The sequence below is a fragment of the Fringilla coelebs genome (assembly GCF_963513975.1).
Source record: "Fringilla coelebs genome assembly, chromosome: 2".
Taxonomy (NCBI): domain Eukaryota; kingdom Metazoa; phylum Chordata; class Aves; order Passeriformes; family Fringillidae; genus Fringilla; species Fringilla coelebs.
Window position 1 is genome coordinate 60,954,174 of NC_140029.1, and position 22,467 is coordinate 60,976,640.

The 22,467-nt window shown below is 38.6% G+C and overlaps 1 protein-coding gene across 2 annotated transcripts in view; it reads right to left on the bottom strand.

Annotated features, from left to right (window-relative positions):
• ENOX1 (ecto-NOX disulfide-thiol exchanger 1) overlaps nt 1-22,467 on the bottom strand; it is a 356,320-nt gene that overhangs the window by 45,959 nt on the left and 287,894 nt on the right. For both annotated transcript variants that reach the window (XM_084226361.1, XM_084226360.1), the window contains 2 exons: nt 21,329-21,435; nt 17,937-18,054 (listed from right to left, as the gene is read on the bottom strand). In XM_084226361.1, the coding sequence (XP_084082487.1) occupies nt 17,937-18,054; nt 21,329-21,435 (225 nt within the window). The remainder of the gene's footprint in view (nt 1-17,936; nt 18,055-21,328; nt 21,436-22,467) is intronic.

Below are 22,467 nucleotides of genomic sequence, written 5' to 3' on the forward strand. Positions count from 1 at the left end.
AGAGATACATTTCTGATAGGCAGGATTCCCTCAGGTGTACAGAGCCTTATCAACATTTTTATACACTTGGGTGATCCTAACCACTCATAGCAGAGCGAATAGCAACAGGGTCCAAGGCAGAAATATGTTCTTAAATAAGGAAGATGCAACACATATACTACCAGTGTAACAGTATTAAATGGCCACAATTTTTAAAATGAATTAATTATAGACAAGAGTCCATAAATGATATGACATTAACTAATTTTTATTTCCTTTGCTATTTAATCTAAAGCTGCAAATAATTGGTTCCTAACATGTATGGACAGAATGGTTAACAGAAAAGGAGAAAAAGACAAAAAGAAGACATCTGACAGACCTCAGGGTGTGCAGCTCATTCAACACTGTTTTAAACAAAATCAGACACATTCTTTGTGTTGACCTAACATAACTGTAATTTTAAGATATTTATGTTTTAGTGCACCAAGATTAAAATAACTCCGAATTTATATCAATGCCTCTTTTTATTCCAAGCAAAACATCTATTCTATTCTAAAAACATCCTATAATTTATTTAAAATTACATTTCATTTACAACCATTATATATAATGATATGTGATTTATCATATAGGATATAGAGAAAGGCACTTGATTGAATATTAAATTAAAAATAGAAGATTTTGGGGGGAAAGGGAATCTGCATTTTAAAAAGCAATTTTTTTTCAAATTTTGCATAAATTTTTGCTAAGGGTTCATTGAAAAAGCTGATGAGTGTAGTTTTAGTTGAAAAAAAAAATTTCATCTCATCTCAAGCAATTTTACGTTTGGTAGTTCAGATACTTATCTACAAAATCCCTCTCTGAGGAACACTAAAGAAAGATCTTTGTATAAAAGACAGTGAATGCTGAAAACGTTTACAGAAGAACTATATACAAGGAATCTATATCAAAAGAAAACTGACAACAATCCCAAATAGCTGCCTGTGCTGCAAGTAGAAGAAAATATTCCTACCTAAACAAACACAGCTGGAAAACAGCTCAATATTCTCTTTACAGCATTTTCACTGAGGGATGCAAAATGATACCTGCCAGCCTCAGAGAAGCAGCTGAAGGAAGATTAGACATATATACGTGGGGGAAACCTTTGCACTGATATTTCAAAGACTTCCAAGAGGTTAGTGTGATTTCTTTGTGCTGAGGCAGAAGTGCTATATTCAATTTGGCAACAGCCTTAGCAGCAAAATAGACTCCATTTAGTGGATCCAGACTAGATCCAAATCAAAAAGACACCCTCTTTAATACAAGAAATGACTGGCTGATTAGAAATCCACTGAAATCTAAGGACATATTCATTGATGGATGTCTCAGAAGAAGCAAGCAATTAACTCTATTTTTCTAGGGTGTCTACCTTGGATAGTTAGGAGAGTGTCCTCTTTCTGACCTGCACTGATCTTTTCACTTTCAGCTGGTACTCAGTGACTGCATTTAACCTAATACATATCAATGCCCATAGGAGCCAAAGCAGAGGAAGTCCTCAGAGGTTCTACAGGGTAACTGTAGTCTTTCATGAACCACATCATGTCACAGTGGCCAGCAAATAAAGCTAACACCCCACATCTCCAAATGCACTTATTTATTGAGGACGTAGGCAGAATTCAAAATTTTCTGTTGTTTCTACTGGTGCACACCTGCATTGTGGATTTCTCATTAGATGATGCCCTAATAACATTACAGTTAATGCTAATGACAGTCTACTAATTTGCATACTGAGGACACACTGAGATGAAAAGCATAATCAGTAGGTTATCTGCAGAGCCTGAAGAAATCTGAAAGTAGTATCTGAAAAAAAAAAGACAAACACTAAAAACAATAACAGAAAACCTGGCTGTAAATTCAGAGTAAAGATTTTCCATATGTCCTCCTAGCAGAACTTCTATAGTTTATATTTCCAATAAGATTCTTCTATATTTGTACAGAAATAGATCATAAAACTCAGAACTTCTGTGATGTTTTTCCAGACTTTGGTCTAGCCAGCAGAATTTTTCAAGGTTTTTGAACTGTAGCTGGTGTATTGATACAGTGAAGCAGATGAAAACAGAGAAAGAGCCTACTCCCAAACCTTCCTGCCATCTGAGTTCTACTAAAGCCATTATCCTGATTTCCTGACTTGAAAATGAGGGTTTAAATGATATAATGTTCCTTTTGATAACAGCAAAGAGAGAAGCATCAAAACATGTCAAAATAATGGATATTAAGGTAATTTGTTTCATCACTCCCATTGCAGAGCATTTCCAATGTCAAAAAAGCCATCTTGCAAGACACAGTGACTTCTTCAAAGAGTTCTCAGCTTGAGGGACTGAACAAATGTGACTGGAAAAAAATAAGGACACAAAGTTCACAACTATAAATACAAACAATAGAAGTTATCCCTAGCCTCTAGCTAGCCTGCTTGTTTTTCAAATAGGTGAACTGTGAAGCAGTACAAGCAGGGGAAAATCAGCAAGGAAAAATGTTTCTGGAGGATCTGGAAGGACATGAACTGTGTTTTGATGCTGTTGAAAACAGGGTAAGTTGTACAGTAATGGCATTTTTCATTAGTAAGGAAGATAGACTTTGCAAAAGTACAGTTTGGATGGTCTTAGGAGATCCAGTGGGTGGCAGCCCTGCCCATGGCAGGGAAATCATAACTAGAGGATCATTAAGGTCCTTTCCAGTCTAAATTATTCTGTAATTCTATTATAACTAGATAGGACCACTGGATCCTCATTCATTTTTACCCTCTAAGGCTGTGCTTAGTGCTCCAGTCCACTAAAAATTTAATTTTGTGCTAGAGTATGAGAGTCCCATTATCACTCAATGGTGGGGTGTGTATGTCAGTAGCCCCACACTTTGGGATGTGTGGGAAGGTCAAATTTGGAGGAGTTGTGCAAGGTGGTGGGAAGGAAGGCACAGCCCTTGCTGTATGACCTCTGAGGTGAAAGGACACACGGAGCAGCTGGACAGGTGATAACCAACATCCCAGCACCAAGCTGACCCTTCTCTCTGTATTCTACAAGAAGCTTTCTGAAAAAGGAAGACTTGACAAGTACCTCTTGGTCACTTTGAGGCATCTTCTTGAGCCCACTTCACAGTCTCAGGATCCTGAGTCATCCAATGTCTAAAGCAGTTTTGGTCCATAGTCTTGAGTTCCCAGAGGACACGTGCTTTTCTTTATGGACACTTATCAAATACCTGATCACAGCATAGCCATGCCTTCATTTTTAGCTTTGATATTTTTCATGGTCTCTACTGCACTCATACATAACTCTGAACTTCACATAAAGTGTTAGCAAGTTCTTGTCACAGTTCAGTCAGACAAAACAATCCTTATCCAGCCTGAGAACCAAGGACACCGTTGCAGCTTCAGGCCCAGAAAGTGTAAACAACAGTGAACTGAGGAGAGCAGTCTGGGGGGATGGGACTTCAGACTCTGGAGCTGTAATAGGACAATTAACCCCAACATGTAAATGGACCAAAACTTATAAAAGTGTGAAAAGTTGTGACCTAGTGTCCACCTTGGGTGGAGCCATGGCTGGGCTCTTGCACTGCCCAAGGTGTATCCTTTAAAGGCCTTTTAATAAATTCCCACTTTATTCCTTTAACACTGTCCAGCCTCTCTTCTAGGTAGCCTTTCAAGGCATCATAGTGCTCAGATGTCAATGACAAGTTCATAGAAATATGTCTGATATGCAGTCAAAAGCAGCCTTCTTCCTATAATGCATTCTTTAAAAAATACCTGTTCCATAGTTCTCCCTCATTCCTGCAAAAATACACTATGTCATTTGAGTTTTTTAAAAAACACACTTTGCTTACAGATAGAAAATAGCTAGCTAAGTATCATGAAAAAACTCTAGAAACAAAATTAGCATGGTATAAAAATACATAATTTGGAGCAATTACAAGCTAACCTAGCTATGAACAGTTTTTTTTCCTTTCCCCCTTTAGACATAATGCAACCAAACAATGAAGAAATTTTCACATTATTTTCGAGTGCTAAGCACACTTCATTTGAATGCCTTGGTATCTGCAAATTTAAACTCTGAGGGCACTAATTATTCCATATGAGAAGGGTTTACTGTCATTAATGTTATGAGAAGGGTTTATTGTCATTAATGTTAGTGGGAGTTAGGCCCTGCACACTGGGAGGGAGATTTACTCTTTTGTGAAACCTGTTTAATTCAGGTACAGTTCCTTCAAAGTCCTTTCCTTACCATGCAGCCTATGTTCAATGCAGAGAACCTCATTACACCAGTTACATTCATGATGATACCAGATGTTCAAATTGAATAATCATGAGAATTATTTTCAGGCTTCCTATTCACATAAAATTTGGCGGCAAACACTTAGTAAATGGAAGTATGCGAAAGAAAGAAAGAAAGAAAGAAAGAAAGAAAGAAAGAAAGAAAGAAAGAAAGAAAGAAAGAAAGAAAGAAAGAAAGAAAGAAAGAAAGAAAGAAAGAGAGAAAGAGAGAAAGAGAGAGAGAAAGAGAGAAAGAGAGAAAGAGAGAAAGAGAGAAAGAGAGAAAGAGAGAAAGAGAGAAAGAAAGAGAGAAAGAGAGAAAGAGAGAGAGAGAGAGAGAGAGAGAGAGAGAGAGAGAGAGAAAGAGAGAAAGAGAGAAAGAGAGAAAGGAGAGAAAGAGAGAAAGAGAGAAAGAAAGAGAGAAAGAAAGAGAGAAAGAAGAGAGAAAGAAAGAAAGAAAGAAAGAAAGAAAGAAAGAAAGAAAGAAAGAAAGAAAGGAAAGAAAGAAAGAAAGAAAGAAAGAAAGAAAGAAAGAAAGAAAGAAAGAAAGAAAGAAAGAAAGAAAGAAAGAAAGAAAGAAAGAAAGAAAGAAAGAAAAAGAGAGAGAGAGAGAAGGGAGCCTCTAAGAAAGCTGGAGTATGACTATTTAAAAGGGCATGTAGTGAGGGGACAAGGATGAAGAGCTTTAAACTGAGAGCAGGTCTAGATTAGATATTAGAAAGAAATTCCTTACTGCAAAGGTGCTGGGGCACTGGCACAGTTGCCCAGAGATGCTGTGGATGCCCCATCCCTGGCAGGGTGTAAGGCCAGGTTGGAACTAGATGATATTTAAGGCCCCTACCAACACAAGCCATGCTATGATTCTATGAGTCTGTTGATTGCAATTTATTCATCCCATTCAGGACAGACCTCTACATATTTGAGAAACCAAAGTGTTTCTCTGCAGGGAGATTTTTCTCAGTTTATAATATTTCTGCCTGCTTAGCAGACGTCAGCAATATCACTGCTCTTTCCTAGGTTTACTACACCTGTGGCTCACCATTAATTTATGAAGTCTTGTTGTTTCTTGTGTAATGAAGCACATCTCTTTGCAAATACCACAGAATGTACATGGAAAGGGAGGACCTATTATTGTCCAGCTGGGACTAGTAACAAAAAGTCACAGCCAAATGCTGGCTCCGCAGAGGACTAAGAATGCCCCAGAGAGCAGCGCTGCCAACTTTTGTGGCATTATGATGAGCCCCATGATATCTCACATTTTATTTAAAGGCCTACAGAGATCATTAACTGAAAACCTCTAGTTTAAGTATCTGGAAGTTCCAAACTTTCTAGACTGTGGATCAGTATTGGCTCTTCCTTTTTAATCATGATCTCACAAACTGAGTTTTAATTAAAAACACTAACAAGACTGCTTAATCTAGCTGTTTCAGCCAGTCCAAGGAATAAATATGTAGATGACTCGCTACGGTCTTACTAGTGACCATTGACTCCAATGATCACTTTGGGATCTGGACCTCATGGCTGCAGAAAACCCACTGAAGCAGTGATCCAACTTTCTCCAAAGGGCTACAAGAATAATTTCCCACTTTTACCCAATCTTCCTACCCTCTCTTTCTACTCTCCTCTCTTTTACCTTTGCACTTGTTCTGTTCAGTTCATCTCCAGCTATAAATGCATGAGTCCATCTATTTGCTCATTTGTAATTCCCACTTGCCAGACATGTCCAGATGTTTCTCTCTTCCCTCACTCATACTTATTTTGCAGTACATTCTCTAGTCCCCTGTTACCTAGATCTGTCCCAGGTAAATTGCAGCATTAAGCATTTTGGACTTTTCCTACTAAGATGTCACATCACATTACTGAAATGAATATTTGGAATTTGGAAGAGATCACGTTGTTACAATAATATCAAAGCCTGACACATTTTAGGTTTATTTTACTTGACAGCATCTCTTTGGAGAACAGGAACAGCTCCTAAATGATATTTTGACAGTTGCTAGTTAATCTGGCCCATTGAGACCTGTTTCTGCAGGTCACCTCTGTAAAGCAAAGGGCCCTTTCTTCCTCTACATTTTGGGTTGCATTTCTTCTACCACCAGCCATGATATGTACTGATACCAGCTGATTGGTATATGTATAAGGGGAGACAGGAAGGAGAAGATGTGGCTCTGCACAGACATCTCTGATGGATGGACTTCAGTTGAGTTGGCTAGGAAGAAAGCCATCATAGTAAAATCTAGTATAATTTTGATCAAAAATAGTAGCAATTCTCAGATATTTTCAAAATTCACAAAAAGCCACTTAACATCTTATTAGTGTATTTGGTTTGTGATGAGGTGAATTTTTTGGATACTTTGTGTTTACCAGTAACTACTGCCTCAGTTAAATACAATCAATCAAATCATAAATCTTTTTTAGTGGTTCAAAATTTTTTTTCCCTAATTGAGAAAAAGGACTGTTACAACACTTTCGCAGATACTGTTCTTTGAAGTTGCTGGCAAAGAAGTGGCTTTTTCCTCTAATCAATATTTTAAAAATTACTGTATTCATGTAATACTAACAATGAGCAGAGGAAATTTTAGTCTCAAGGGTGAAGGAATGAGGAAAACAAGAAAAGTGCTGGTTACTGAGGAGATACCACCTGGCTTTGATGACTCTGATGACTGACTCCCACACCAGTAATGGAAAATGCTGCTTGTACTACTGGTGCTTTGCAGCTGAGGGTATAGACGTGAACTCTGCATAGCAGAAGAGATGCTGATGCAGCTGAGTGTTTCATATGTGTTACATAATCTTATGTATGTTGCACAAAGGTATTATATGCATGTATGTAGATGTGAGATATAAATCACTTAAGATATTCAAGGATCCATGTAGGTGGGTTCACTGATGGCTGCTCCTTAGGAGTCAAAGTGCCTTTTATATTTTTACTCAGATTTAAACAATCAGCACTGGCATTTAAAGACACATGGCTGCATCACTGCTGTTGGCATTTGAACCAGGAATTGCATTCAGGAACAGCACCACTGTGAGAACTTGAAAAGAAATCTGCAGGATTTATGAAGAAAATGCCATTGCTACTTTGAAACAAACTTAACAGTGGGCATGTGAATCCCTCAAATTGTCACATTCATTAGTGAAGAAAGGGCTGATATGGGTGGTTTAAATGACTATGGTGATTTGAATTGGTCTGATTTATAACAGGCAAATTTTGGTCATAAATGGAAAGTGCTTTCTATAAATGTGAGGATAAACCACTTTTGAACAAAATTCCATTGCACCTTCAATTGCAGGAGAGCATTTATCTAGTCATCTCTCTAACCTTAGGGTGGATTAGAGGGCTGAGTTAATTTTTCTTTTAAAATCATGCATAATACTGAAATATTTGCTCAGTTACTTTTGCCTTAGATAAAATGGGAATACATTTTTACCCCTTTATGCCTTAGAAGGCATAAGCAAATGATGACATGAAATGTTTAATTTTTGATCCTCACATTCAGACACAATTTCTTGAGCAATTTATCCCTTATGTGAATGGAAGGGTGTTCTGAAGAGCTGTATCTGCAAGCCCAAACCTCCTTTTCTCCCCTCCTTCTGCTTCCAGAATATTCAGTATATGCAAATAGACACCTCTGTGGGTTTCAACAATTTAACATGTTTAACAGGTATTTTCTCAGCTTCTGAAAAACAAAATGTATTGCAAACTTGCAGATAACAGGGTTCTACAGAGCTTCGTCAGGTACTTCCAGGCCTTTCAGAAACAGACATTTTATTGAAATTTGCAAAGAGTGTGTACCTTTGAAGAGACAAGTGTGAAACAGTCCTTCTACCAGATTTTCTGAGTAAGCCACGACTTAGGACATTTTATCTGCAGGTGTTGAGCAGAACACGAGTGCAAACAGTCCAACCAGCAGGGAGTAGTTTGTAGGACCAAGGTTTTACAGCACAGACATCTCAAAATCTTGCAAGAAAACATTATGAGACAGATAACTATCTCAGAACAACATAGGGAGAGTTATTGCTTTTTTTAATGTTCTTCCTTGACTGTTAAAAATGCTCACTAGTCTCCAGAAAAATTTAAGAAGGAAGATAGCCTGTATCTGACACATGACAAAGAACAATGAAGGAAGTGGTGTTAGGAACTAGCAACCACCCAAGTACTTCCAGAGGTACCTGGTTGACATGTGGGGTGGGCACTGGGCTGTTGCAGAAGCAGCCCAGAAATCACTTGAGCCAAGTGATGTTAAGATATGCTTGCATAGTTCTTGAACCTGATAAAACTTGCAATGCATCAAATATTTGGAGGGCTGGATAAATAAACAAAAGGTTGCAAACGATTTTGCCCACTGAAAGGCAAACAAAAAACAAAAACCCCAATAATCCTAATTTTAAAACAAAACAAAATCAAAACCCATGACCAACAAAACAAACAACCCTTCTGCATGATGGTGTTCAAGGAGACACACACTGGAACCACCAGAGAGCCGGATAAAATGGTGCAGTATCTAGTTCTTCAGTCTTTCATTTTCCATCCTAGAGGACAGTCTTCTCCTCTTCTCTTCTCTTCTCTTCTCTTCTCTTCTCTTCTCTTCTCTTCTCTTCTCTTCTCTTCTCTTCTCTTCTCTTCTTTCTCTTCTCTTCTCTTCTCTTCTCTTCTCTTCTCTTCTCTTCTCTTCTCTTCTCTTCTCTTCTCTTCTCTTCTCTTCTCTCCTCTCCTCTCCTCTTCTCTCTTCTCTCTTCTCTCTTCTCTCTTCTCTCTTCTCTCTTCTCTCTTCTCTCTTCTCTCTTCTCTCTTCTCTCTTCTCTCTTCTCTCTTCTCTCTTCTCTCTTCTCTCTTCTCTCTTCTCTCTTCTCTCTTCTCTCTTCTCTCTTCTCTCTTCTCTCTGCCATGAATCTAAACCCAAATAAGACTAAAAGAAGATCACTCACCTCCAAGTAGCTTTGAATCCACTTGGCTTTCAAATTTATGAATCAAATCCCAAAATATACTTGTCATGAAAATGCTATACTATGGATATTTGTCATTGGTAAGAAGCTTATTTTCTTGAGATGGCCTTTATCCAAAACAAGAGCAGAATGTCATGAAACTCCTCTGATTCTAAGATTCATTCACCAAAGTAAAACAGCATCACTAACTAGAAGTATTTTGGGGATTTCTGTAGCCCCAAAGCTTCAAGCAGGAACTCTGCTGGGTGTGTTTTTATCTCCTGGCATGAAACCACATCACAGACTGACAGTTGGCTGGACACGTGGGAAAGTAGAAGATTCATGCTTTGAAAAGGAAGCTTTTAATGCTTTGCAAGCTTCAGCCACCCTTGCATGTCTCATGACATAAGAACAATCCCCAAACCTGCAATTATGAGCTTAGAAACTGACATTAGAAAAGACTCTGCTTTCTGATCATTATCCCCTCTGACATGCTGGCAATGGCTGATGATTCTTGGAAATAATGGCAGGTAAGAAGGCACCTAAATCTCCATCTCAAGCAATATCTCTAGTTTATCTAATGTGCCAGGGTGAGAAGAGCTTCTAAAAACAAGAGGGCATGAAGGGCAGCATGATTAAGAAAATGTAATCCCTAGATTTCAGTTTAAACATAATAGAAATGATCTTTCATTGGAGGTCAGAAATATCATTTAGGCTAAAGACACTCTTGAAGGAATTTGTTCTTTGTGCTCTGTTCAGAATCAACCACCTTCATTGTTATAAATAGGGCTCATTCTCTTGAAGGCTAAATATGAAAGAAAAAGCACAGAAGTTTTATATTAGAGAGGGCACTATAAGGAAGGTCACTTTATAGAAAGCATGAAATGTAATTTGGAGAAGAATGCTAATACAAGCTATATCAGATTGTGAGGAAGCTGAAAACAGCGTATGTTCTAATATTGTCTTTTATTGATTTTGCTGCCAACATCCCACTTCAACAATGTTACAGCTGCACTTCAGGACTCTTAATGGAGGGGGATGAAGAAAATCAATATACAGAGCTTGCTTCTGCTCCCATTGAATTCAATGTGAGTTTCATTATTAACTGCAATGAGCAGAGGACAGAGTTCAGACTGTTTCATCACTTTGTGTTTGTTTATTCTTTCCCTTTTTATTTAACCTCCTAAGGGGCAATGTGTATTTTTATCCCATGTTTTAGAAAAGTCCCATTTAAATAGGGCAATCCCCTATCAAACTGCAAGTTCATGTGTTAGAAATGATGCCCTGTTTTATGAAACCTAATGAAAAATTATAGCCCGTATCCTGAATTGAGAAAGTTATAATAAAAGATATAGGATTTGAAATAAATTCTAATAACAAAATCATTTTTTTCTTAAAAAATATTTTCATTCCAATATGAAGCAAATAAAAGCAGTTTAGTTTTCACTGACTTGTAAAATATTACTTTCAATGTACATTGTTTTCTCAATTACAAATAGATGGGATGCACCTGAGCATCTTTTCGCTATTATTTTAATGCTATTTACACAAAATGAAATATGCTAAAATTATCTCCAAGAATTATAGGCATCATCTTCATTCCAACAACATGCTGTTAATTTTGTTCTAGCATGAATGCAAAACATATTTTAACATGCTGTCAAAAGGAGACACTAAGAATGTCAATAAAATAGCACTAAAATAAATGTAAATTTAGACTGCTGTCACAAGTGGCTGCTTGGTTTTGTGAAGATGTTAGGTTGCTATAGCGTTTTCCATAGCAACTTTGCATCTTATTACATAAATAATCCCTCAGTGTCCTTAAAGCTTACTAAAAACAGGATTAAATCTATTCTCCTATGTAATGATCCTGCATAAAACCTTATCAGTATGAAATACCCAGAAAACTTGATAAATTGTAATCTAGATAATAGTATTTCTGGCTGTGGAAAAGCATCAAAGCACAACAGACTTGTTTGGTAGTAAACAGGACATTCTCCTACACCCCGTATTAGGAAAATGCCTTTGAAGTGCCTGTTTCCTCCGAAATTTGGAAGTTAGATTAACCCCTTCACTGCTGCATCCACAGGACCAGCAGAGACCTCCATCCCGCAGCCTGTGTGCTGTGCATGACCTAGAGGAATCGGCCCAGTACCTGGGACAGGATAAGGCAGTCTTCGTTCCCCAGGGAACTACATTCAGCCCTGATTCATCAAGACTTTTCTGCTAAATTCAGCTGCACAAGAAGCATTATTAGAGGCAAATGGACTTAAAACCAGGGGCATAAAATTAGGCCCCTGCCTACATGCGTCCTGAACTTCAGCCTATTTTTGTAAAAGCTGTGGGGAAAATGGAATGCATTTTATGGCACAAAATTGGAGCCTGCCTGATGATAACAGCTCTGAACTGGCATGCTGTGAAAGACACTAGAGCAGACTTTTCCCAGCACAGAGGAAGTAATCATCTTGTGCTGCTTTCTAGTGATCACCCCTGATGCTTCCAGGGAGCAAAGCTGATTGTCTGCTGTGCCCAGAACATTTCCATTCGAAGGGAAGTTTCTCTGCTCACAGAGCTCAAAAGGGTGGTTCATCTGTCTTCTGTGGCCAGAGAGGGGACTGTGTCACTACAGTGACAATTCAGAGCCCCACATTTTAAATGTGTTCTTTTCTTTGAGAATGCTTCTAAAACCAGGTTGGTGGCGTCTGTTGACAGGGTTTATTTGTTTATCACTGCAGGGCTGCTTATGATACCAGCTGTTTATGGCTTTGAAATGGTATAATTTTATTTAAGGAATAAAAAGCAATGCTAGCCCATTAATTTCTAAAGTAAATACATTTTGTTATTTTACATTATGTTTATCAATAAGTGTTTTAAAGGACAGTTGGCAAATAATGGGTTTGTTAAATACCAATAAAATCTGATGCCAAAAAGCTATGGGATAGAGAGGAATGACAGAAAAATAAATTAGACTTTTGTTTGAAACAAAGTCTCCCATAAATCCAAAAGGTCAGTCTTACATGAAAGGAAGGGAAAATTATCTGATCTCTGAGATCAGGAGGAAGGAGAAGACCTGACATGAGATCTGCTGTGACTCTTGTTCAGTTGGAAACAAAGGAAAACCAAAGCTCAGCTCCACACAGCTGGGGCTTGGTGATTTCTATTCAAATTTTTAACAATATAAAGCTTTCCTACCAGTTTAATCCACTATAAACCACAGTTCCTGTCCCATATGTGTATCACTGCATTCATAAAAAAGCCTTAGAAAAAGCAAAAAGAGGACTGAACTGCAGAGAAAAGATAAATAAGAATGACACAGATCACTTTGGTGTTGTTTCAGGCTTTCCTTGAAGACTTGCCAGGCTTGCAACTTTCAAGACAGACTTGTAAACAATATCCCAAAGCCTGTTTTATGCTGTGTGGACAAGGATGGGATTTTCAAATACTAAATACAAGGACTTATACTCTTCTGTGAGATGGACTGCCCACTATTCGGCCTGTCTCTTACAGCAAGTGACATGCTGCAAACAGGACAGATCAGTTCAGGACAGCATTAAAGATCCAACTTCAGCGTGCTGAAGTTTGGCACCTACTTTAGGTAAGTTTGAAAATGCTGCCATGGAGGATGTCCTCCCTAACTTGCAAAGCAGCACCAATCTTACATGTTCAAACTGGGCTTGCATTACGCAACTTGCAATTTGTCATTTGCACACAGCCTCTGGATGTTATTAAGCTACTTCATCAGAGGTTGTACAATGGTGCTGAAATGCTCCAGGGGTCCAGTGTGCAGCCTGTTGCAATTCTGTTGAGCTGGAGGGATGCCTATAGAAAGAAACTTATTATCCTTGTGGACAGAACAGGTAGTGGCTGAATGAAAGGAAGAACCCTTCAGACAACTGAGATAATACAAATTCGTTCATTAGTCCAGGCAGGGGATATGTAGCAGAGCTGGGATTTGCCACAGAGCTCTGGGATTCCAGTCAAACACCTTAATCACATAACTATCTTTCCTGCACCCCTCTCCAAGCACAATGCATTTCCCTCTTTTCTGCAGCACCAACTTCAGTATCTTGCTGAAGTTGGAGTAGCTAGAATTAATGGCATGCTGCTATGTACTGTAAAAGCAAAAGATTAACCCACCTCCCCTTACAGTAAAATAACAGGTGCCTTGCAGACATAAACCAAACTTCAGCTCTTCTTTACAAAACACATCTTTACTAATTCTTAAAATCACTTTTGAGGCTTTTACATGTGGTTCCTTACTCCCTGTGCCAGCAGGTGGGAGAGGAAGCATCCATAAATCCTGATCATTCTGAAGATTTTTGTATATCCTCTGCACTCCAGCATTCAATCTCTTTTTTCTCCCTTGAGCTAATGCTCCAGTAGCTGGGTCTTGAGTTTCAAATATATTAACTGGGTTGCCAATCATCATTAAAATTTTTTTCTTTGCAATCTTCCAGCTTTACTTCAGCAATCCTTTTGTCTCTTTCAAACTCCAAAATCCACATTGCAGAAAAATCACTGCTTAAAGGCTGAAATTGGTGGGAGGGAAAAAAAAGCCGGTCCCATGACTGAAGATTCACTCAGTCTCAGGGCAGCCTTTTTTCAGCTTTCCCTGGAAATGACTTTTAGTCTGTGAAACTGTGAGGATTTCCTGTACACTAGGCACTTGTGACAGTTGAAGCAACTTACTGGATACCCTAGGAGGTTCCTTCAGGCTATCCTTGCAGAAGTTTGAGATGATCTCCAATGTAACAAACAAGCAGTGAAGCTTTCCTTTTCCTTGAAGATTCAGCTTGCAGAATAGAGTAGGGTACTGACTAAGCCTGGGAAGAATGGCCCATAAAACACCTGGATTAACAGGTCTATGTCAGGAGGCAGTGGCCTAGGCCTGCAGTGTTGACTACGGGATGGAAGACAAGTTTAGAAGATCGAGATGCCAGTTCTTATTCCAGTTCTGCCACTGAGTCACTGATATCAATAAATCAAGTTCATGAGTAGCTAACAGAAGCACAATTTGCAGATGAAAGAACAGGATTTGAGTCAAGAATGAAGCGACACACTTTGCCAGAAGTTCATGTAGACCTCTTCTGATTGTTGCAAGACCAAGTTTTCCCAAACAAAGGTCGGTTTCTAACATGCACCATGACTTGATCTCTTGCATGACTTAATATGTGGCATGCCTCGAAGAAAAATGCAAACTGTTCTTAGTAACAGGTTATTCATCCCCAGATGTTATTGTGCTCTAGGATGTCAGCTACCTGTAACATTCCTTGCTGTCCTGCTTGCAGCTGGGATAGAGTTAATTTTCTTCCTAGCAGCTGGCACAGTGCTGTGTTTTGGATGTAGTATGAGAAGATTGATGTTAACACACTGACATTTTAGTTGCTGCTAAATAGTACTTTCTCTAAACCAAGGACTTGTCAGTTCCCCATGCCCTGCTAGTGAGGAGGTGTGCAAGAAGCCTGGAGGGAGCATGGCTGGAACAGGTGACCCAAATTAGCCAGAGGGGTATTCCATACCACAGAGCTGCAAGTATGCTCAGTATATAAACTGAGGGGACTTGGCCAGGAGGAGCAAACTAATGCTGGGGACAAGGTAGTCATCACTCCGAGAGTGGTGAGAAATTGTGCATCTCTTCTTTCTCTTGGATTTTATTTCCATCTCTCTCTCCGTTTCATTATCATTTCTACCACTACTGCTATTATTATTACCATTATCATCATCATTATATCTTATTCAATTATTAAGCTGTCCTTATGTCAACTCATAACTTAATACTTTTTTTTTCTGATTCTCCTCCCCATTGCACTGGGCTGGGGGAGTGAGCAAGCAGGTGAGTCATACTTAGTTGCCAGCTAGGTCAAACTACAACACCCTGAAACCCCAAGCCCAGCTACTCTAGACAAGCATTCGAGCACAGAAGTACTTCTTCACAGTCTCAGGGCTTAGATGTGTTGCACTATGCTTTCAAATGCTGGGGCTGGAATCCATCCTCTTTTTCTCAGGGTGATTAATTGGTTTATATTCAGATATCCTAGAGGAAAGTTTTCATTCTAACTATCTAGCTGTGAGAAGATGTGATTCACTCAGTGTGTTTTCTTCTAGGAAAAAAGAAATTATGCTGGGAGATTCCTGAAACTGTGCTTTACTGAGACAGAATGAGGTCTTAGAACCCATTCTAAATTGTTGAATTAATTAAGCCTTTTTGTACTAGCAATGACTTAACCAGGTGAACCGCTGAATAAAAGACCTGACACAGGTGTTGAAGCCTGAAGGAATCTCTGCCACTTATTACAGCTTTGGGGCCGTAACTTCCCAGCAGTCTTGCTTACACTGTCAAAAAGGGCAGGCTGAAAAATAATGTCCTCAAGAAAATTGTTGGAATCGCAGAACACGCATTGCAGAGCTCTGGAACCATACAAATCAATTAATCATGTCTCATTTCTTCAGCTACTTTTGGGTTTAGACTTTTAAAACTTTATGTGTGCATGCTGTCCTTGAATTGAAGAGGCACAATAGCTTCATGTTATTCAAGTCTTGCTCTTCCCAAGAAAGTTCTTAGGAAATTTTTTTTTAAAAAGGGGTTAAAAATAAAGAAAGTGACTATCTTCTCTTACTGTGCAAGATGGTTTCTTTGTGACAAAAGACTCTTTAAAAACATTCTTCATACAACAGAAGTTACTGTGAATAGAAATAGCCACTCCAGTGAGATACAGTGGTGGTTCTGGAATGATGTACTTAGAGAGAAAAACTAAAAAAAAAGAGAAGGCAGCTGACACAAATAGTAATTTAAAAAAACACCAGAAGGAAAGAAGCATCACATTTCTGTACATAGGAGTAAAAAAAAAAAAAAAGCACCTTTTCATTTTATTTTCATTTACCAATGTTTTATACCTGATAGCTCTTTTGGTTTAATTCCAAGTTCCCTCTATTGTCACTGACGGAAGAACCAAATGCACTTGTTTTAACTACGAGTGTAGTGTTGAAAGAAGAACATTTATTTGAGAACTGGATGACTGTGTATGCAGCAGGATGGATCAACTCCACTGAGTTTAAGAGCATGATGAATGGTACAACAGACAATGATGGACACGTACTCAAGTGGATTCATATTGCTAAATTTTGATTTAGAATGCAACACATTACTGGGTTTGCTCAAGTACCCACATTGTAACAATACAAATAACTTGAAATTGTTTGTGATAGAATACTGTAGAAATCTCAGATAGCAAAACTTTTGACAGTAATGTCTTTTTTCATGCATGAAAACCAAACATGCTTTCCTATCTGTGGTGTTGCACAATGAATGACCAGCTCTGCCCTAAGCATGCATATGTTAAACGTGCTGAATTGGTAAGTATTGCAGTTCAAAACATTCCTGTATCTCTTCTGGCATGCAGGCTATATGTATTTCTGGCTCTACCTTCCTGTTGTTAGTTCTAATGACTTTTCTCCATGAGAGTGGACACAGTCGATGTAAAATGATTAGATAGTCATAAAAATTGCTGATTTCTAGCAATTCCTGGTCTGCAACAACCCACTGTCTCAGCTTCAAACATTCTGCTAATGGCATCTAGAAAATAAAAATCAAAAAAATAAGCCTAGCAAAAATTAAGGCTGGCCTTTATGGGTTTTATTGTTGCATTTTTCTTCCAGGAAAAATATTAAATCTCCCCTCAAGAGAGATGCCACAGTAAAAATTTCTTTGCTAGAATGACATTCCTTCCTTTGGTCTTTACTTCTGAGGCCCTTCAACCTCACACAGTATCTTGTCACAGAATTAGCCAAGGAGTTCTCTCTGTAAGTTTGAATTCAAACCTTTCGACTGGCATATACAAAGACTTGAAATCATTGAATGGATGAAATTCTTTCCTTTCTTCCTATGGTGCCTGTATGAAAAGGACTAGATCAGGATTTCCCTAGTGGAGACTCTCAGTTTATTTCCATATTATTCCTTCCTTCTTTATTTTTCTGAAAGTTCACTGCTGCCTGGCAGTTTCTAGTCATGCTTTGGCTTCAGCTCCTGAAAATTTCATTCTTTATATGAGTGTCTAAACAAGCAAACCCTTGTTAGCAACTCAGAAATTATTAGCCAATGCCAAGAAATAGAGGAATGCATACATCCAGATCATGTTACCAGTTAGTAACTCTGGCAGCTTCTGAGCCACCTCTCGGTGTCCATCCTAGATAGCAGAGTATTTGTAGAAGGCTGAAAAAGCTGTTTTTCTTATTCACATTACATGCACCCTTGTTCTTGGACTCAGGATAGCCGTCTGATGAGCATCTAATTCATGTGGAATGCAGCACCATACTGTGAAATAGGTACCCTTATAAGGGCAGTATGCGACCAAAAAAGCTCCACAGTTAAAATCCTATTTCTTATAGAGATTAGAGATTATTATGCCTTTGTTGCAAAGAAAGGTACAGCTTAGAGAACACTGACCAAAGCATAACTTGAACTGGTCTCTTCATAAAACATAGTTTCTACCATGGAATGAAATGCTGTCATGCAAAGCTGCAGAGAGCGCACTAAGGAAACATAATGCTTCCAGCCAAGGGCAGAACTGGAGAGTTTTCATCATTATAGAACATAGCAGGTGACAGACTTCTAGAGACAGCTTGCATCATTCAAATAACTAATTTATGAGGGTTTAAAATAAGATACAGTCTTATATAATCAGGTATTAAAATGTCACTTTTCATATGTAAGTTTTTGTTTGCTTTTACTAAAACAACACTTGCATATATTTACCTGAATCATCTACTCTCAGCTTTTTACTGGGATTGTCACCACTGTCATCATCGGACATTTCCATCTCCTCTTCCCGGCGGATTCCCATGAGCTGTTCACTGTGAGCATTTCGGAGCTCCTAAAAGCCAAAATTACCTTTAGTCATATTAACTTCCATAAAGTTATTATGCATTATTTAGTATCTAGTTTTAATACTGATCTGATTTTAATTATACATCATTTATCATTGTAATCATATTTATTTGTGTATGAATATTTATAAAAAACAGAAGCCCAGGGAATTATTCCTGTGAAAGAACTGAGTTTATCAAAGGTTACACTCAGGGAAAACAAGAGAAAAAGTGACTTTCCCTGCTGAGTGAGCTTTAGGCCTCCTAGATATAGGCAAAATGTTTTAACGGCAGGGATAATACTTAAAACTGGTGTAAAAAGCAGACTGATAAAGAGATTGTCAGCTTGCTTAAGGAACAATTAATTCTTGCTTCCCTCTGCCACTTGGGGTACGATTCACTTGGCCAAATGTAGGTGTCTCCAACACACAAAGTTGTATTAAATAAAAGGCACCCTTGAAGTGCCTCGTTCTCTCTGCTGGTTGCAAAGGGAGTAGAGCGCAGGCAGTGGAGATGAAGAGCTGTGTATCTGTAAGTGCCTAACGCTGGTCAAAGGAACCTCAACCTCTGCCCCTATGCCCAGATTGCCTCGGATTTAAAAGACCCAGTCTCACAACGCTGGCCTGAAAATCCTTGCATCTTGATCCAAAAGGAGCGGCAGCAGGGACCGCTTGGTCTCCGGGTGACCGCTGCGAGGGCGGGCAGGCAGCCCCCGCACATGTCACCGGGAAAAGGATCAGCCGGCACGCGGGAGTCTAGACGGTCTTTGTTCCGGGCAGAAAGGCTGGCGCGGGTGTAGCGGCTGCCTTTTTAATGGCAGCACTGAGAAGATTGAGAGGACTCTATTTTGTCCTAATAATCCTGTCAGGTGTAACATGGGGATGCTGCACTGTGATTAGTGTAGGCTTTGTCCACCCGCAGACAGCTAATTTTTCTGCCAACAAAGAGCTTAATTCCCAAAGAGGTGGTTTGAAGTCTTTGAAACAAGGGAGAGTCGTGTGGAAGGAGGAGACAGCATTGAGGAGCCCGACAACAGCTCTGTGCAATTAACAATAATCTGTCAGAGAGGGGCTGCGTGAAAGAAGGGGAAGGCGTTTCTCTTCAGCTGTACTCTGGGTTCATCGGCAGATCTCAAATATTCTGAAAAATGTATCTGTGCTCATTAATCCCAGCAAAGGCAAGGAACCCAATTAGCGGGTGTTTTACAGGGGAATAATTTAATATTAAAAAAAAAATTATTAAGAGGCTAAATTGTCAACCAGTGTCAAAGGAAACCAGAAGCATCTCTGGAAGAAACTGGCAAGCCATTTCTGAATTCCTTAGTGGAAAAGGGCCCCTGCACATTTTCCTGGGGAAGGATACTGCGTATGTGAGCAGACATCCTCTTACATTTACACCATCATTAGTGGACAAATGTTCTTGATGCATCAGTGTCTACATTATCAGCAAAGTCAATGATTTTCTATGGAGAATGTCTATGAGTCTTTTCTTTGCCTTGGGTTTCTAGCAAAGCTTTTCTAAATTCAGGAAAAAACTGGAAGGTGATCAAGTAATTAAGCAAATCAGCACATAATATCATGGTTAGAAGATACAATTTGAATCAAATATACTATTTGGTTTATTTCCATCACATTTCATATCTGAAAAACAGGCATTGCCAAAATATATTGATTTAGCTAGATGCTTTACATCATTTTGAATTGTTTTAGCTGTTGTCCTCTTAAAATCAAAAGGCAGTAATTTTTGAAAAAAAATTAGTAGAGAATTAATATTTCTGGAAAGTCCAACTCTTACACATTTCAGTTTATTAAATATTTAGAAACCAGCAAATGAATGACACACCACATCCCTTTACAGAAAGTTAGTTTAAGAAGGGATGATCTTAATATAATTAAAATATTCTACTAGCAAATAATATTTTTATATTTCTCTAAAATATAAGACAAAGATCAATCCCCAACTTCCCAACTTTCGATTGAACAAAGACATTATCCACTATGTATATGAAATATTTGTGAACAAAATGCGAAATACAGTTTCTACTAATAAATTATGCTAACATTTTATTTTAAGTGTCCCATTATTGAAGTAGTTTTGTATTCACCATAATAGCACTGATAATAAAGTATTCATTTGGTATTCATGTAGATGTTACATTTAGTGCCATTGGTATTCAACTGTAATTTAGCATTAGTTAATGGACACTTAAAATGTTATCCAAATGATTTATATCACAGTACTTCAGTGTTTCTCAAACTAAGTGTACAACACTTATTTTACAAGTGTACTACAAAATAATTAAATAAGTGCACCTTACCTTCTAAAGTTTTTATTCTGAGACAGAGAAAAATCATTTAGAGGACTGTGATAGTAACAATCAACACACTGTACCACATGGCAGTAAACCAAGTGTATGCAAATTGCTCATATTAAAATTAAAAAAAAAGGAAGAAGAAAGAACGAAAGAAAGAAAGAAAACAAAGACAGCGGTACTTACTTTTTAAAATACAGGCTCATAGCGTATATACTGAATTAAAATCGAAAGCTGGATGACCAAAACACAGGATGAGGTCTAGCACTTCCTTTGCTGCCACTCACAGCAAGGGGAGTTAGAATCCCATTTCTTCTGCTCATGCTTATGACAGTCACACATGCATGGTCCCACACTGCTAACTCCGTGTGGTTGTATGATTACATTTATACTGGTTTCTTTGCAAGCATAATACTTAGAATCAACACAAGAGATGTATTTACTTTTTTTAAGATGCACATATAACAAATGGGAAGGAATAGGTCACAGTTATGGACTTAATATTCTTAAGTCATTATTTAGGAAAGAAAATTTTTAGTTTTCGCTCAAAGTCATCTTATAATGACCATAAGATGGCACAGTGAAAAAAAAAAACTTTGCCACAGAATTCTTGTTTTAAAAACAGATCACGATGACTCCTAAATTCCTTATTTGAAAATATTGTTCCTAATTTCACTATGTCAGCTCATTATTTTAGATAGTAAACATAATCTTCTAATGATTTCCCAAATTTTGCATGAAAAATAAAAACACATTGCTCCCTGTCTTCATGTTATTTAATGGCTATTACCATAATGAGAGCAATGGGAGCAATTCATACTGTAGACGAGACTGCAAATGGCCACTTGATTAACAGCAAAAATGGTAGCTGTAAATATTGCCAAATACACCATGTCCAGCTACAATCACACTCGTTCTGTGTCAATCCAGCTGTGAGATGATGGATAGAAAGTAAAAATAAAATCACCAACCTCAGAATGCTTTCGCCAAATGTCTATGTTCTTTCGCTGGGCTTTCGAGAAATGGTCCCAAGCTTTTTGTCTGGTAGAAGCGTTGAAAACGGCGACAATCTGCTCAACTTTGGTGAACAAGGAAGTCAAACAAGACAAGCAATTTATGTTGTGATCACTATAGAGAAGCAAAGCAAAGACACTAGGAGTCTATGGATGATGTCATTACTGAAACAACATCATCAATATCCATCCAATGATGTGTCTTTCGTACTTACATTGTATCAATGTTGGAGATGTCTCCCTTCAAGTCTGTCTCCACAACTTTAGTCTACACAACTCTTAACTATGTACCAAGAACCAGGCATGCAGCTGCTTCCCCGGGATGTCTGCTACCACTCCCTGTGCTGGCACACACACAGTGTGACCACAGGAATGACCCTCGAGACATCCACCTGACACGCGCTTCCCTGCGGCAGCGGCATTCAGACGAGCCGGCTGCACGGACAGCAGCGTGGAGGGCAGGCTGGCTCTGCTCTGAAGGGTGACTACCTGATTGATAGTGGGAACTTGTCAGCAGGTGGAAAGGGCTGAACCTCCCACCTGGAGGGGGCTAAACCTTCTACCTGAGGCGCATCAACCCTGCACTCTGTGGCTGCAGCTGCTGCTTCTCCTCCACTCAAAATCAAAGGGCTCACCTGTGGTAGATCAGTGCTGTCTCCATGGCCTATGTATTGTTACTTACATGAACAGACACTTTTATTTTCATACAAGGTGAAGAACAGATGTGAAATGGGCTTCCCTCATTCAACTCTAATGAATTTGTTCTGAAGCCAAATGTCAATATTTCGATCAGTTTTCTAGCATAATTAAGATCCTCAAGTTTTTAGCTATTTGTTCATCTCAGTTGAGAAAGCTTTTCTCTCAACACTCTTTTCTTTCCATTTACTTCAGTTACAAGTAAAATTGTCCTTCCACAACAGTGACCTGCCTAAAAATGTTTTGGCCGAGATGTAAGTCACCTTGATCCCAGCACAATTCACTGAAGAAAACACCAATAAATCCAGATTTTTTACAAACAACCTCAGCTGTGCTTATGAATGAGCCGTGGTGCCAACCTATGAAGTCAAACTGAAAAATGCTTCAACTCTTTGACAAGG